This window comes from Thunnus albacares, chromosome 5 (genome assembly GCF_914725855.1).
Source record: "Thunnus albacares chromosome 5, fThuAlb1.1, whole genome shotgun sequence".
NCBI classification, from domain to species: Eukaryota; Metazoa; Chordata; class Actinopteri; order Scombriformes; family Scombridae; genus Thunnus; species Thunnus albacares.
In genome coordinates, this window is record NC_058110.1 from 15,119,205 (window position 1) to 15,135,820 (window position 16,616).

Sequence of the window (16,616 nt, forward strand, 5' to 3'; positions counted from 1 at the left end):
GCTGTCGTGTTCGTATCCTCTCTGGCATAGGGTTCCCCGTCACTAATCTGGGTGTTAGGTTTGACCTTAGGATGACTTTTGGAGACCATATAAGACATCTGTGCAAAATCTCTTTCTACCATCTCAAAAACATCTGTAAACTCCGCCCCTCTCTAACCCTGTCAGATGCAGAGAAACTTGTCCGTGCCTTTATCCCGTCTAGTACGGACTACTTGCAGTTCGCTCTTCACAGGGATCCCTGGCAGGAGCATCCAGAAGCTCCAGTACATTCAGAACAGCGCTGCCAGGATCCTGATGAGAGTGTGAAACCACGAACATATAACACCAATTCTGTTTTCATTGCACTGGCTCCCTGTCTCCTTCAGGATTGACTATTAAGTCCTGCTGCTCACATACAAATCCATCAGTGGACATGCTCCTCCCTACCTACAGGAACTGATCACACCACAAACCTCAACCCGCACCCTCAGATCTGCCAGCAGCTTGCTCCTCCGGGCCCCCAGCACTAAGCTCCACACCCAGGGGGGGGGATCGAGCCTTCTGCTCTGCTGCACCACACTTGTGGAACAGCCTCCCTAACCGTCTGAGGGCGGCACAGACCCTAGACTGTGTTCTATGTTATTCATACTGTGGCACTTTGAGTTTCACTATGAATGAAAAGTGCGGTACAAATGAAATGTATTATTATTTAAATGAGAAAGAAGAGAACTGCTACTTCTGTGACCCTGATGATTGTTGTTTTCTGATGCTGTCAGCACCACACTTTTTATGCTTACCCTACTCTTGAGGTTAGATTCTTACTGGCAGTCGGACGCCTCCAGAAAAGGAGAATTAGGCAGCATTTTTCTTTGTCACTTAGCGTGATCAGGAACAGACTCTGCCTGCTCTTTTTCTCCAAAACCAAACCAAGGTTTACTGCCTTAAATTCCCCCCCCCCCCTCATTTGATAGTGAGTTCATTCTGACTTATCCGTCGCTGTAGATGTGTGGCCCATTGTCTTGGCAAGTGTGCCTAAATGTTTCTGACAGATCTCAGTTAAAGACAGGCCGCAAGGGTAAACTGCCAGGCCCCCCCTCCCCCCTCCACCCCCGTTTGACTCCACCCGTACCACCCCTGACCAGTAGATGGCGATGTTAATCTTCTCTGGCTCCCCTCCTGCCTCGATGCGTCTCCCCTAACACCATCCTTCTCCTCTCCTTCTCTCCGTGGCACTCACTGAGGAAAGAGGGGTCTCACCCCGTGTGGAGGGTCATGCCACCAATTCCTGGCCCCCTTTGAAGACCATGAAATTGCTGATCCAAGACGCACGATTAGTGCATTCAGCCTATTGACTGGAGAAGGGTTGACGCGTGATTATAATGTCACTGGAATGTCACAATCTGTCTGGTTGTCTTTGTGAGCATACTCTCATCCGGTGGCACAGCGTAACCAAGAAGGAATAATTTGATCAATAAAAGGACACCTCTCTCTCTATTGTCACTGGCCTCTCTATTCTAGTTTTATTAGTCAATTTGGCAGGCTGGCAGGACAGCACACAAAACTGATGCCAACTCGCTGCATCTTCAACCCAGCTCCCTGCTTTATTTGCCTATCGCAGTGGTTCACTTCAAGTTGCTTTGCAGTGTGTGTATTGCAGGGTGTGTGTGTGTGTGTCTCTGTGGGTGTGTGCTGCCTCAGTGAGAGGAGCAGTTTGGATCAACAGAAGAGGATAGGCTTGTCACTGTAAGTTGCTTGTGACGGAGGCGGCTCTTCTCTTGACACCACAACACAACTTCTGTGGTGTGTCGCTTGGACACAAGCTTCACGTTGTTTTGCTGCTGGTGCCGCTTGCATTTTGCCTCAATCAACTAATTGAATGTGAAAAGCCGGCGGGCCTTGATGATATGAAGGACAACACACAGAGCAGCGGCAGTTTTAAGAAAAGCCTTTGTGTTTGTTTATGTGGCCGTAGCCGGTTGCTTCATCCGTTTCAGTTTACTAAAGAACTTTTAAATAATTTATGCAGGTCAGTTTATTACATATAAAAACTTCTATTTTTCAATGCAAATGTTTGACCTGTTTTTGTTGAACTGAGTGCAGTTTATTTATTTATTTTTTTTGGTTTCAGTTTTGAAATTGTATAAAATCATTTCATTAAGTAAACTTGGTGTATTATTTAAAAGTAAAATTCAAGTGCACCACTAAGTTTTTTTTTCTTTCTCTCAAACAAACTTCTTATACACAACACATTTATAAACCACATTTTAACCACACATTTAGTCCATCCCACTGATCTAAAATTGCATTGTGAGCAATTTTGTGTTGTGTGGTAACAGTCGTCACTTGTAAGAAAAAGGCACACAGAGTTGCTCATGTAATATCATTGACATTCACCCTCACTGCAGTTTTTGTTCATTTCTAAAGTGGACAAATTACCTAAATATGTCACTCTTGTGTTAAAGATGTTAAAGTCAGAAAGCAATGATCAGCGACCAAAGTAGTAAATATCCAGTTCTATATTTTTATTATGTTTTAAACATTTTTCATATACTCAATGTCTATTTTTAAACAAAACTTGTCATATGTAATGCTTGTATAAACCACATTATGACCACATTTTGTACATTCTACTGCCTCAAAGTTACATTGCATGCATTGTTTGGTGACACAAATTCCCCGCACTGAAAAGCATATGAAGCTGCTTGTCACAGAATGTCATCATTGACTGTAAAAGAAAAAAAAAAAAGAAAAAAAAAAAAAGCTTCAAATTACAGGAAAGAGGCACTGCATTAAAGAACAAAAGAGATCGATGGCAGTACATTAAATTTTATGCGAATGAAAAAAAAAAATCAACTAATTAAAATTGATTACTCCTGCTTTGTAAATGTGTTTCTGAATTAAATTATTGTATGAAAACATTTTGACCAATCGAGAAGCTGAGGAAGTATCCATTACTGGATTGCAGCTGAGAAGGGGCTGGAATGTTTTGTGGTGGCTAAGTAGTTTGTTGTGCTCCGCTGCGACTCCCCTCTTGCACCCCCACTGCTAAAGTGCCATGGGTTAATCTCTGATGACCCTCATCTCTCAGAGCTGCTCCAGACTCATGGTTTGGGCCTTTTACCTGAATTAAAAGGAATTTGTGGGCTATATAAGTATTTTTTTTCCAAAGTGGGTAAAAGTGAGGTGTCACTGAAGGAGTCGCTGCTCTTTAGTCATCGGGGCTCTCAGGGCCCCGCTGGGGATGTCCTTATCTAAACAGTCATCTGTCTCACTAGTTTATCAAGGGCAACCCCAGGCAGCACGACTGACAGTTGCACATTAAGAAATGTCAGACTCTGCTTTATACCATATCTCTCTAGCCAGTTTTGATTTGGCTGAATGCCACGTGTTTCTCCTCAGGTTTAGATCTCACAAGAAAAAGAGAAACACTCCTCTTTGTTGTTGCATCATCTTACTTTTAAAATATGCTGCACTAAAATGCTTCATTTTTTTCCTCTTGTTTATCCAGATCTTAAAAGAGACTTAAAACTACAACCTACAAACACACACAACGCACCTTTTGACCCTATTTTTTTTTTTTTTTTTGACATATCATAATTTGAATTGACAATATAAAGGAAGTGAAGCAATCATATGGCACCATCATGCATACCCTGCATATCATAACATATGAGTGGAAAGTTTTAAAATGTTATTTTTACATCATAGTAAAAGTAGATTTCTGTATCTCCATAGGGGAAGGGAGGAAGGAACAGGGTAACTTTTCTTTTTCCTTGATAGCCTAACTCCAGTGCCGGTTTATTATCTGTATTATCTGCATTATCTGTACTCTGCACAGTTTTTACAGTTTTATAGTCCTTGGTGGATCAAATGTACTTTAGCCCCCAGTGTTTCTTACCGCTGAACCTACTCAACTTTTCCATGTTTGTGATGACAGAGCCCTGATAGGGAAATGCTGCTGAATGGAAAGTTTGGTCTGTACATGCAGTGGTCTTAAAAAAAAAGCATGATTTCCGTCCACCACCCCCCCTGTACAAAAATTGCATAATGCGCTTTTGATGTCATGATTGTAGCCTTGCCCATGGCTCTAACACTGACACTGATACAGCGCTGTATGTTATTTTTAAACCTTTGCAAAGCAAATGTCAATGAAGTTTTCCATGACCCTTTTTCATCTGTTGAAATGTTGACTCTGACCTTTTCAAATTTCAAAAGTTAGAATCATTCAATAAAGATTGACCACAGTCAGAGAGTTTAAGACACAGAAAACCAACCAACTGTATTTACCCTTTTACTTACTGTACCGTGTCTGGAACAGAAAGTCTAAACAGAAGTAAGTCTAAACTGCATCATAGTTTGTCACGAGATGGAGAATAAAGCCCACGTTTCACCAGTACTTCTTTATCAGATTTTACTGAAGATGATGTTGAGTTTCGGTAAAGGTTGTTCATTTAATTTTCTCACATTGTAGCTTCTCTGAAAAGCACCACTGAAAAGTGAAGATGGCAAGAAACAAAAGGTTCTTTTTGTACAGTCAGAATGGCTCAACTCCAACAGCGCCGTTGATGTAGCCTGCAGTGTCTGAACCAGTGTGGATGAGGAGGTTAGCTAAATGGTCGGGTCTGCACCTCACTTCCTGATGTCTCTCAGGGTCAATAATTCCCTATAGCTGCTCCCATGTGGCCCCGCTTCCTCTGCTAAAGGTCACATTAAGGCGGGAAAGATGTCACAATTAGAAGGGCATTTAAAGCTGCTCTTTTAAAAAGATTAAAAAGCACTGTTGGCCACATCAACCAGTCAGGCAACTAAAGGAAATACAATAATCGCATTAAAACTTCATTCCTTTTTGGCAGGGCTCTGGTATCAGGAAGGTATTGGGTTAAGTCATTTAAGACAGCTGCTCCTGATAGCAAATCATCCATGAAAGCACCAAATTAATATAGAGCTTCATTTTTCGCTGTCTCTCACTTTCTCTCACTTTTGGACCTCCAAACGTGTGTTTGGGGGGGGAAATTTGAGACTAGTCTAACACAATTTTTGTCCATGTCTGTCAGTCTGTTATTATATCAGGGGCACTTCTCCATAAATGTACAGGCCGGGGCAATTTGGAATGAATTGATTCACACTGAGACTGAATCCTGTACTTGCTAATGATTTCCTTTTAGCCCCTCCATTGCACCCCCCTCACCCAACTTCTAGTTCCATCATGCCCCATGAATGTCTTTATAGCTGCTAAGCACATAGCAATTTAATTTTCTGAAGAAAAAAAAAAAGAAAGGTAGATGTGACTTTTGAATGATCTTTTTATGCAGTGTTTTGTTCCACAATACTATGATAGAGTACCACAATACTGGTAAGACGTAGACGTACACCATGCATGCATACACTGCATTTTTACCTTATCACACTTCAGAGCACTTAGTGAATAGTGGTTTAACTTTTCCTGAATATTCAAGACAGTCAACAAGACTCTTGAATCTTTTCTTAGGAGGCATACTTTTGTGTGTGATTTAAATGTTTTCTGCTATTTTATTTACCCAGATAGTTTCAAATACTGAAACACCTGAATGTAGATGAAAGAAACAAATAATAACTGCTGTTTCAGTATAGAAAGTCTGAATTCCCCAACCGCTCACATCCTGAAACCCCATGATGCACAACTGCAAAATATCCATAAGTCTTCCGCCTATACTATAGTTAAGTGCTATTACTAGTTAGAGCAAAAATATACAACTGGTTACACAGATTCCCTCAGGCGTCCAACCATGTGGTTCGAATATAATTGGATTTCATTCTTATTTCTCACAATTTAAGGTCTCACAATTGTAATTTTCAGACAAGTGCAGTGCAAAGTCTTGTCTACTTCAAACCCAATAACAGCTGTAATCTTGTCCGTTCATCAACTTCACTCTCTTTAAGTGTGTTGGTTAATGTTATCTCTTCCTATGATTGAGTTTTCGCCTCTTTTTCGGCTTTACCTGACACTTTATTGGTTATCTAGTTTGTAAAGATTATTGCTCTTAACATGCAGCACTTTGGTGCATTAGCAGGTAGAGCTTTACAAGAAGCTTTACAAAAGAGGCTAATTGTTGTTTTAAACCATAAATGATTCACTATATTTCTGAAACAAAGAAAATTCACCTAATTTTTCTTTTAGTTATTAATACTTCTAGCCCAAATGTGCTTCGCACTATTATCCGTCTCACCCCCCTAAAAGCGCAGTTGTGTGCTATCCAACACTTTAACTGGGATGATCTGTAAGTCAATAACAAGACAAGACTAAAGTCTGTGCAATGTGGTTATAATTGATTGAGATGTGTGGGTGGAACTTGTGCAAAGCATCTATGTCATCTGCTAAGAAGTGCTCTTTTCCTTTCCCTAAAGATCTACCACTAACCAAATGGACATTTGCCTCATTAGTTTGCCGCTGAGCTAGCTATGGTCCTTACTAAGATGTCGTGCTTATGCCTATTAACATCGACACAATTTTTTTGTCGATATTACGCTATTGAGATGTTAAGGGAATGTAAACAAGGTTTGCTCATTCAGCATATTCCTCTTCTATTAGGTCATTCACCTCTCACAGGGCCTACATCACTCTGTTATTTACTGAAATAAATATTAGAATATTAGATTTTAGTGTGTTTATTATCTCTGGTTTCTGCCTTCGCCACAAGTATTCCTGTTGGCTCGCTCACTTGAACAGTGAGAGCATTTCCGAGAGCAGGGTGATTTTGTCTTGTTATCAAAGGGATATTTTCTCTGTGTTTTGACTGTATCTTTTGGCCCAGGACATCAGTTGGGGTTTCACCATGCAAATGGTTTAATCTGCTTGTCACAATGAAGGTTCCGGGTGACTGATTTTAATAAGCCCTCAGCATATAGAGATCCAGGAAATTCCATACCCCTTTGCGTAACCCTCATGTATATCAAGGTCACGGTAGTGTCACAGTAAAATTGTAGATTAGTGTCTAAATAAATTGTGGCAGCATCTCTCGGGATGAATCTGGTACATTTTGATAAAATTCACAATAGAAGTTTCATTACGGAATAAACATAAGCATAATTAGTACTTTTGCAGATCTATGGCGTAATACTTCCACAGAAAGTCTGCGGGTACTTAGTGGTATTTTCATAATGTGCGTAAGATAAAAGTGTAATTAAGTTGCTCTACAGCTTCATCACAGTCTGCGTACACCGATGAAAATTCAAATACATTTTCATAAGTTCCATGAAGTTGCCTGTGCCGTGATCGTATACTGCACCGTGTGTTTGTCACAGAAATCTAGCTCCTCACACAGCTTCCCTGCCACACCTACCCCCCAGACAAGTTTAAACTGCAATTCTTTTGGATTGAAACAGGTTCATAGTATATGCAATGCATTACCCAAAACGAATTACCACTGGCAGGGCGCTCAATCACTTTGTATCTTTCAACACTAAGAGAAAAGAAGAGTAATCAAAACCTTTCAACCTATTAGAGGGATGACTTTTACAATTGAATCACGGGGACCACAGGTGCGATAATAAGTCATCTAAACCTCCCCTCCAGTGTGTTTCCCCTTTCTCTGTGTTCTTACATATTTATCTATTTTAGGAGGCACCACTTCATGGCGCCCACTTCAAATTTATGTTTTAATGCCATTTGAGGGAGATTTTTTTTCTCTTTCCAATTCTTGGAAATGCATACTGGGGTGGAAAATTAAGGTGCATCTCGAAGGAAAACATAATAGAATCGATGAACGCAGTGCACTTAAAACTACTGATGTTCTTATGCTATTTAACGTTCTAGTGCATTAACGTTTCAAGTCATTACAACAGTCAGGCTGGGTGATTTGATCATGGCAGGTTTTTAACTGGAAGAATTACAGAAGTTTTCAGCCTAGGATTCTCAAGTTATTAGATACAAATGATCACCTCTGCATTAAGTATAGATTTTCTTCCACTGCGCACTTAAGAATGGAAGTTTGTCTTTAAGAGGGTAATAGCAAATTAAGCTCCATACTCCATTTGTCCAGCAGTCTTGATGGGCTAATTTTATAACTGCTGATTTGGTCATTCCCCACATTTAGCTGGAAAGTGGTCAGGTGGTCTTCCTCCTCACGGCTGGGTGTGGGGGCTTAGAAGCAACTATCAAATGGAATCCATTTATGTTTTTTTTTTTTTCGTTGTCTGGATTCATAACGAACCTTTTTCTTAAAGAAGCCCTAGACTGTTGTTTGTACTGTTAACAGCATCACTTTCCTGTGGATCTTATCTTCTTCCTCTCACATTATCTAATTATGAAAAATTAAATCACATTTCTCTCTTCCCAGATTACCACTGCTGTAAAATTTCTACAGAACCCAAAAGTACGTCAGAGTCCTTTGGCCACCAGAAAAGCCTTCTTGAAGAAAAAAGGTGAGATATTTGATTTGCTTTTGATTTATGTGGAATGCAATACTGCAAAATACAACAGAAGTTTGTCAGAATCTAAAAATAGTATGATTATAATCTATATCTGTTTGTTTATATATATAAAAAAAAAAGAAAAGTAGTTGGCCAGAGCTGCACACTGTGTCCTTTTTTTGGTAAAACTGGTGTATAAAGGTCAGAGGTTGTGGTCGTAGCTCTTTGCCCTGGGGGCTCTAATAGGGGTCGATTTAGCTTCAGAGTGCATGATTCAGGCCCTGTGAATAAATGACACACCAGTTGGGATGCTCCTTTGGGTTCAGGAAAATTAATATTGACAAACTCCCTCTGCATTTTCAATGGAATTATCAATATCGCCTTCCAGCATTTTAACCCTTTTACTTAATTTAACTGTTATCGTAAATTTGAGGCATGACACAGGGAGGTTTTCTAAGCAGGGATTGTAGAAATGTTTGCTGGCTCTTCAGTTTATTTGCAATTCATTGAGATAATTTCTGACACATGGTGGAATATTTGTGCAATAAAATTTGGAGCTAAGCTTTATTACTCTGAACTCATTCAAGTCGGTTCAATATTATGTGGAGGTGGAAATGTGCAGTGTTATGCCATTTATTTCATGCAGTCGGCCTATGGCTGAGCAATGACAATATGTACAAAGTATGTGGACCTCAAATAAACTTTTAGTGGAGTTTTTTTTTTTTTTTTATAATTTCTTGCAAAACAGTTCTTTACTTAGGGGACTGCACCTCTGCACTGCTGAGGGACTTTGCCTCCAGCATTAGAGAAGCTAAACAGTGAAAAGTGAGCCTAAAAGCTCCATGACTGGGGAAGGTAACCTGAAACCAAATCCATGGTTGCCGGCTGCTCGCACACACATCTCATGTGGCTCTAATGACTCTTGATATCTTTTGAAATTTCTTTGTCTTTGTGTCTGATTATTGACAACTAAGGCATGTTCATGATCTTCAGTTGGTCATCTCAAATATAATAAGGCCTTATCAATACAAAATGATGTCATACCACACCACATTTTCTTCAGACTTTCTGTTTTGTTTTAAAACGCCACAGTGCTATCCAAAATGGTTTGCTCTTACTGCACTTTAAGCCCATGAAATATGTATGATGCTTTAATGCAGATTTATTTTGTAAAGTCGGTTCCACTGTAGATCTAAACAGGAACCCTCGATTTGCATAAGGGCATTGATCTCAGGGAGAGGGAGGGTAAAGATGAGAGAAAACAGAGCAATGAAACACTGAGCACAATGTATGTTTGAGTGTTTGAGTAGCACGCTACAGTATTCATAAAATAACTCTTTTGACTTGTACAGTATATTACAGTCATATGAAAGTGAACCTGGAAATCTTGTGCATTCATACTTCAGCTTCCTGATTTGTTTCAGGAAAGTACTTTACTACAAACCCCATACGTCATTAAACTGTTTTTTTTGTTTTATATATTCCACCTCACACTAATTTCAAGCCTAAAGCTGTATGTCAAAACATTTGTTGTGGAAAATTATGTCAAGAAAAGGCTGTTTCAAGCTCCACCTTTAGCAGTGTATAGTAATTATCTAACTACAGTATGAGTGTTATTTAGTAAATAAATAGTCTAAGTTGAAAGTAGGAGTAAAAATCGTCGTTCATGAAGTGATGAATCATGAGTCAAACTGTCAAAACATGAGTAAAATGCAATATTTGTTATATCATTGAGCCTTATCTTTGTAATGAGTTAAAATGAAAAGTATAGATATGGTCTGTCTGTTTTTTAAGTTTCAGTTTTAACAAGAGTTCCACTTACAGCTGACCACTTTTCCTCCATGAAAACTGACAGAATATAATCAGTCATAATGTTTGGCAATTAGTTCCTATCTTTTCTGTCTCTTTTGAGCCAAAGTGATTTTGGATACACATAGCAGTAGGCCAATACTAAGTTGTTCTCTCAACCTTTTGACCTAGAAACTCAAGCATCCTCCTCCTCCCGCAGTCACCACTGCAAATGTGTCAGTCTTAATTTCTAATACAGTTTAATGTCATATTTATGTAAATACTTCTGGATTTTACTCTATATTAACAGCCAGAAATGTCAAAGCACACATAAAATGAAACAATACCATCTCCCGGTAGAGTGGAATTTAAATTGGATTCCTCTTGCTGCCAGTACTTACGCTGGACAGCTGATGAAGGGGAAAATAGGGCCCACTTTGATTGCATGTTGCAGAATCTTTACACAATAATCTCGCTCGTGCATATTATTTCACCGCGCATTTGTGCCCTAATCTGCACTGAAGGATGCCTCTGTGGTTACATCTTCTTTTTTTCCAAAGAGATCCTAATAGTGTGGTTTATTTCAATATTCATTGAAAAATATAATTTTCTGTTTTCCTCCAACTGTCAATTTCAGGGTATGAATTGGCAATTATGCAGTCCAATATTTCTAGCTGCCCTTCTTGAGTCCTTGATGTTTTTCTTTCTTTTGCAGAGGAGTGGGGAAATGAATTGCATTTAAACTGTCTTACAGCCATCTTGAAGCAATTTTGCTTTACTTGTTCCTTGCCAAGATCAAGTAAATTTTATTGTGTTTGAGTGAAATATAATGTGCTACAGTCTCATTCAGTGAATTGTGCCATCTATGTCCTCTACAATTAACAGATGTAACAACTAAAGAGCGTTGGGCCCCATTTTGGCACCACAATTTAGCCTAGACAATTAGCAGTTACACACATAATTACCAAAAAAAAATCTAATTCTCAGGACAAAGTCAACAACATTTTCCAGCTTTAAACATGTCACTTTGACCGTGGCCCCAAAGCTGACTCAGAATCACTCAGGCGCAACCAGAGTACAAAACTGAGTACAGTTTGTTTGGGGAAAATAAAGCACAGAAAGTTTTTGCATTACAAGTCAAATCAGCATGTGAAACAGTCACAATACATTTTCTGTCAGTGAGACATAAATGATGGCTTGACTTATTTCTTTTTATGCTGTCCCAGTTGTTATTGAGTTGAATAAATAATGCTAATAGATTTCACCCTGAGTAGAGGGCCGGTGATCGAGGGTCACAGGGAACACAGGTAGGCTGTTGGTGGTCTATTACCATACCTGGTATGAAGGTAAGGGTAAGGATAAGGTTCATCATCCTAGATATTAATAGGATGCTGTTTGTAAGTGGGGTTATGTGACTCACCTCTCGGACAAAGATGACAATGACCAAGGCCTGCTTAGAAGGTAAAGGGATTGATGTGGTTATAAATTACTCCACGGCGCCACCTAGCCCAGGCCTTGCCTACTTTGTCATCAGTACGAGGTGATAAAGCAGGGAAATGAGAGCAGAGTCTCCTTTTTTAATACATAAATGAATACTCTATGAGAGTGGTCATTATTTAGGGCATGGCATTTAAAAGCAGTTGTAGTGAACCAAATGACATGTAGAATCTCCCTCGCCAGCACACTATGAGAAACAGGTTGAAGTTGCACTCTACTTCTTAATAACCCATTGACCTCCATCTATTTATGACCCCTTGCCATGCATCTTTTTTTTTCTAAATACAATATTCAAAATGTAAGTAATGTCACTCAAGGGCAACTTCATAATTCAGACCTTGGAGGACAGTGAAAGGCATTCACCTTTTACCACCCAAAATATTTTAGTAAGCAATTTTTATAATTGGCTGTCCGGCCTAGGTCTTGACCCATAAAGTCCAGAAGTGCCAGAATTGGAGAAATGGATTTAATGTAAGAGCCTTGCTGCCTCTTTGCCTTTAAAAAATGCCCAGAGAATATGAGCCATTGAAAATAGAGCTGTAAATAACCTGACGAGCAATGGGTTTTCCTTTAAATAAATACCGATCAGGTTTATGTTGAAAGACAATAGAAAACGTAGCCCAGATATGCAGTTTACAGTATTTATAGCTGTAATATCGAGGTGCCAGCAACGTAATTTCATGCCCCAATGAGAATGGCAAGGTCAAAGCAAATGCTTTGGCTGAGCATCTGCTAATACGGTGACTCATAAACAGGCACTGCGTGTATCAGGTGCACCAAATAATACAGTATAATGAAATACAGAATAGCTTTCCATTATTGTTCTTTTTTATGGTGTCGTCATTAGGTGTAATTTATGTCTTAAAAAATTCATCTCCCCACAGGTCGATCTGAAATGGGGGTCCAGGGGTCATTCCACAGGTTTTGGAACCCGTAATAAATTTCACAAACCCTTTTTTGTCTTTTCCTTTTATATGTAAAACTCACTTTCACCTTGTTCCCTTTTCTTTTGGATCTAAGGGCGCTTTCATTTGCTGTTGTCTTCCCCTCAACAATAAACAGATCAGAGCCTACAATACAACTTAGCAAGCTATAATTTGACTAGAAAACAGCTTTAGGAATTTTATTTTGATGCATGGTAAAAAACCTTTCATTTGCTGCATAAACAACATCAAAGATGTCAATAGCCATTAAGATGTACATACATTAAGCTTGATAGCAGCATAAATGTAGATTTTTTTTTTTAGACTTAACATTTCAAGGTGAAAGGAAAAACTTGAAACATGTTTTTATTTCTTCTCATTCAGTGAAACCGTAATCCTTGCATGTCTCACTCAATAGTCTGCCACCATGTAGTCTGCTGTGGTCAGATGAATCAGGAGTCCAGGGACACATTATTGCTTATTTGACAGTGCAGTCTGACTGCACAAACTCAGCACATGGCGCTCACCACTTCCTGGCACTCAGGACCTGCTGTAGACTACAGGCCGGCCAATATTTGCCTTCAATTATTCAACAATTTTCATGGCCATTTGAGGTCCTCGGAGCATTTAAATAGGTGACGGGAGGGACCTCCTCTTGGCATAAGCAATGTGGTAGATTATCAAAGGATTTCTTTATGCTTTCACACTGCTGATACAAGGATAGGTTAAAGTGGGATTTCTGATCAAGGTTCAGCCTCATATTCGGATCTGACACATAATTAGACAGCTTAAACAGATATTTAAATATGAGGAATCATATGATTAAAAGAGTTTGGTTATAATATCCAGTTCACTCTAAGAAAAGGAAACTTCTCCTTTACAAGTTTACACACTACACAGTAACACTTCACATGGGTATTACTGTATCTTGTGGGAGAGCACTCTGGAGGTCCGTATCAGAGTTATTAGTATCTGGCTCTTAGCAGTTACTATTAATGAAAACGTAACAAACATCACTTGAAACACTTGCAACTGAGCCCTTTCCAATCGCTCGATGTCCTCAAAGCATGGAGGAAGCTCATTCTGAGCATTTGTAAATTCTCTCGATCCTGAGGGAATAGTTCAACTAAAAGGCTCTTTTACAAAGGGGATTTACTGTCAGCAAGCAGGGGAAATGGCTCAAGGAAGTAATGGTAAAATGCTAGTGAGAGACACACTGATAAGCTACAAATAGCAACACACAACATGATAATATGGACTGATTTTTCATCAAAAGGTAAACCGAGCTCATCAGTATCGAAAAACTTCTTTACATACCAGTTGTGGTTCATTGTCTTCAGCTTTCTCACAATTATTTTGCTATAAATTGGTTAATACAGTTCAGATTTTTTCATGTAGTTCATGTAGTTCATCAAAAGTTATAATTATTATCCTTTGTTTAGACTAAGATGCTCATTAAAAGATGAGACCCACAGCAATGGCAGCATATGGCGCCTGAAATAAAATCCTTTCTTGCCACAAAAGGAGATGTTCATATTAGATTTTTTTTCTCCTCCCCTCTGATTCTCCATCAGGGAGCCCTTTGCAATTTAATCATCACTAAAATCATTAAAAAGATCTGAAGATTAAATTATATTGGCATTTGCAAAATTATGTAATACATTTACATTACAATGAAGAAATTAAAATAATGCATTTTCGCTGTCTGGGGTGTATGAAATCTCCACTTGGGAAATATAACTGGAGAAGTGGACAGACTCTTATTTTCTTTGCCTTTGGTGGCAGTTAATAGGCTAGCAGAGTTTCAGATTTCATTGTGCGAACCTTTCCACACTATCTTCCTTTGATGGATGGCCCTGAAACAGAAACTCTCAACGGAATTTTTGAATTATGAAATGAAAATGCATTTTTAAGAAGAGGGTAGGTAAAATTGAATGAAAATTTGTCATACTTTTCTCTAAATTGTTCTTAAAAGATTTGTGAGGACCTTGGGAAGTATATAAGCATAAGCTATGATAGCCGAGGAGCCCTTTGGTGTTTTCCGTTAACACACAGTCACTGTACCCCCTCCGAATGTCTTAAAGGTGTGTCTCTTGATTCCAGGGCTGACGGATGAGGAGGTAGAGTTGGCCATCCAGCGCTCTGGCAGCACAGAAGAAGTCCTGCCTCTGAGTCCTTTAGGGCCCCCACATCAACTCCATGCAACTCAACTGGCTACTGTACCACACAGTGAGTGCACACATCATTGTCTCCCCTGGTGCATATACATAATATTAATATTCATGTGCACTGTCTCACCTGGGGGGGGAAAAAAGGTTTTTGTAGTAGATGAGTTTAATTTGTAACTTAGATCCCTCTTGTTTTTTTAAGTAACGTCCACCCACCATACAGGATTATTCATAGCTCACCAAATACCTGGATCTTTACAAGCACTACAGTATTGTATATCATGCAACATTTGCAGTGATTGTGAATTCAGACACAAGGAATATGACATTGCACAGCACAAGCTCATGAAGTCTCCCTTGCCATTCTGTTGCAAGGGGTTCCACCCTGGCAAGACCCCACACCGCAACCTGTATCTTTATTACCTCAGGAGGTTATGAGTGCTGTCCACTGATTTACCAATGCAGAATGAAGTCCACGTAATGCTTAACCCATATGACAATGATTCCAGATGTATTCCACCCTCATTTATTACCACACTGTCCTTGACTCCCCCGGCATCTCATGTTTTGTAATGAAAGTGATGTTGATGGGATGGCCATGTAGTTAGGGAGACTCGCGGCTCTCCGTCCATAGTGGGGGGTTTTATATCAAAACGGCTATAAGGGAGCTGCATAATGAGGTGAGAGCGGGGAGTCTTGTATGGGGGGTCATGCCGAAAAGAGGGGGCTACCTCCCTTTGATGTCCTTGTTATGGGGACGGTGCACGGGGACCCGCATCCATCTCTGTCGAAGTAATGGATACTCTGATCTCTATTTCCACGCGGTAGAAGGACAGGAAGGCCTCCACTGAACCCAATAAATTTGAGAGGAGATTGGAAAAACGGGGGATGGAGACCACAGTTCCACAGCTTAAGTGACCAAATAAAAAAAGGAAGATGGCAGAGTGGAAGTGCTGGAGAAAAAGGGAGAGACAGAGGAAGAATGGAAGGTCCTAAAGGGGGGGAAAAGAGCAAGTGAAGACCCCTGGTGATGCAGTGAGGCTTGTTCAGGGTCAACCACCCATACCAAGGACTCCCAGGCCTTTCAGAAGCACAGTATTCTTGGATAGGTGACAGTGTATCGCAGCTATAATGTTGATGAAGACCCAAATTTATGTGGTTACCATATGGATGTGTTGGAGAATGATTCAGAATTTTCGATAGGAAAGGTTACAGGTTCATCCCTGAATGCCGCGGCGGCAATGAAAAGTGCCCTTGAGTAAGGAGAATAAAATGGCATTCACCTTGAAAATATACCATATAGTCCAATATGACAGTGGGTCTCTCATTTGATTTGCATGTCAAATCACACAAGTGGTGAGAAGCAACATCAATCTGGTTTACTTACTTCAAGCCAGTAAACAATGTACCACATAACCCATTAGGTGAAATCAAACCTGTAATAGAATATCAATGGTATACTGTAGTGGCCTAGCCTCTGATAATTTCCTATTCATTTTGGCTCCATCAGAGTGAATAAAAGAAAAAACTCTTATTTCCTCAAGACCTGTTTGTTGTTTAGTGACATTTTCAGTTGAATGCCTCCCTTATGTGGGGAATTTCCACTTTGACAGACAGTTGGCCTACCCAGATGACAGCTTGCACAAAGACATGCTTTCACATTATCTGTCACTCAGCAAAACAGTCAACTTCTAAACACACAAACACACACCAACACTCAGTCACCTTCCTGTCTGTTTCGTTTGTTTAAAGATTTAAACGGTCCATATTTTTGAGGGCCCACGCCAAAATAAGTAGAAGACAATGGTGTCCTTTCTGGAAGAGCAGGATATAGACGGCTCTTCACACTTACCCTTAATGAGTCAGACGTTTT

The 16,616-nt window shown here is 39.7% G+C and overlaps 1 protein-coding gene across 2 annotated transcripts in view; it reads left to right on the plus strand.

Moving 5' to 3' along the window:
* Nucleotides 1-16,616, plus strand: part of pex14 (peroxisomal biogenesis factor 14) — a 46,388-nt gene that overhangs the window by 12,439 nt on the left and 17,333 nt on the right. For both annotated transcript variants that reach the window (XM_044352134.1, XM_044352133.1), the window contains exons 3-4: nucleotides 8,295-8,379; nucleotides 14,679-14,804. In XM_044352134.1, coding sequence (XP_044208069.1) covers nucleotides 8,295-8,379; nucleotides 14,679-14,804 — 211 coding nt within the window. The remainder of the gene's footprint in view (nucleotides 1-8,294; nucleotides 8,380-14,678; nucleotides 14,805-16,616) is intronic.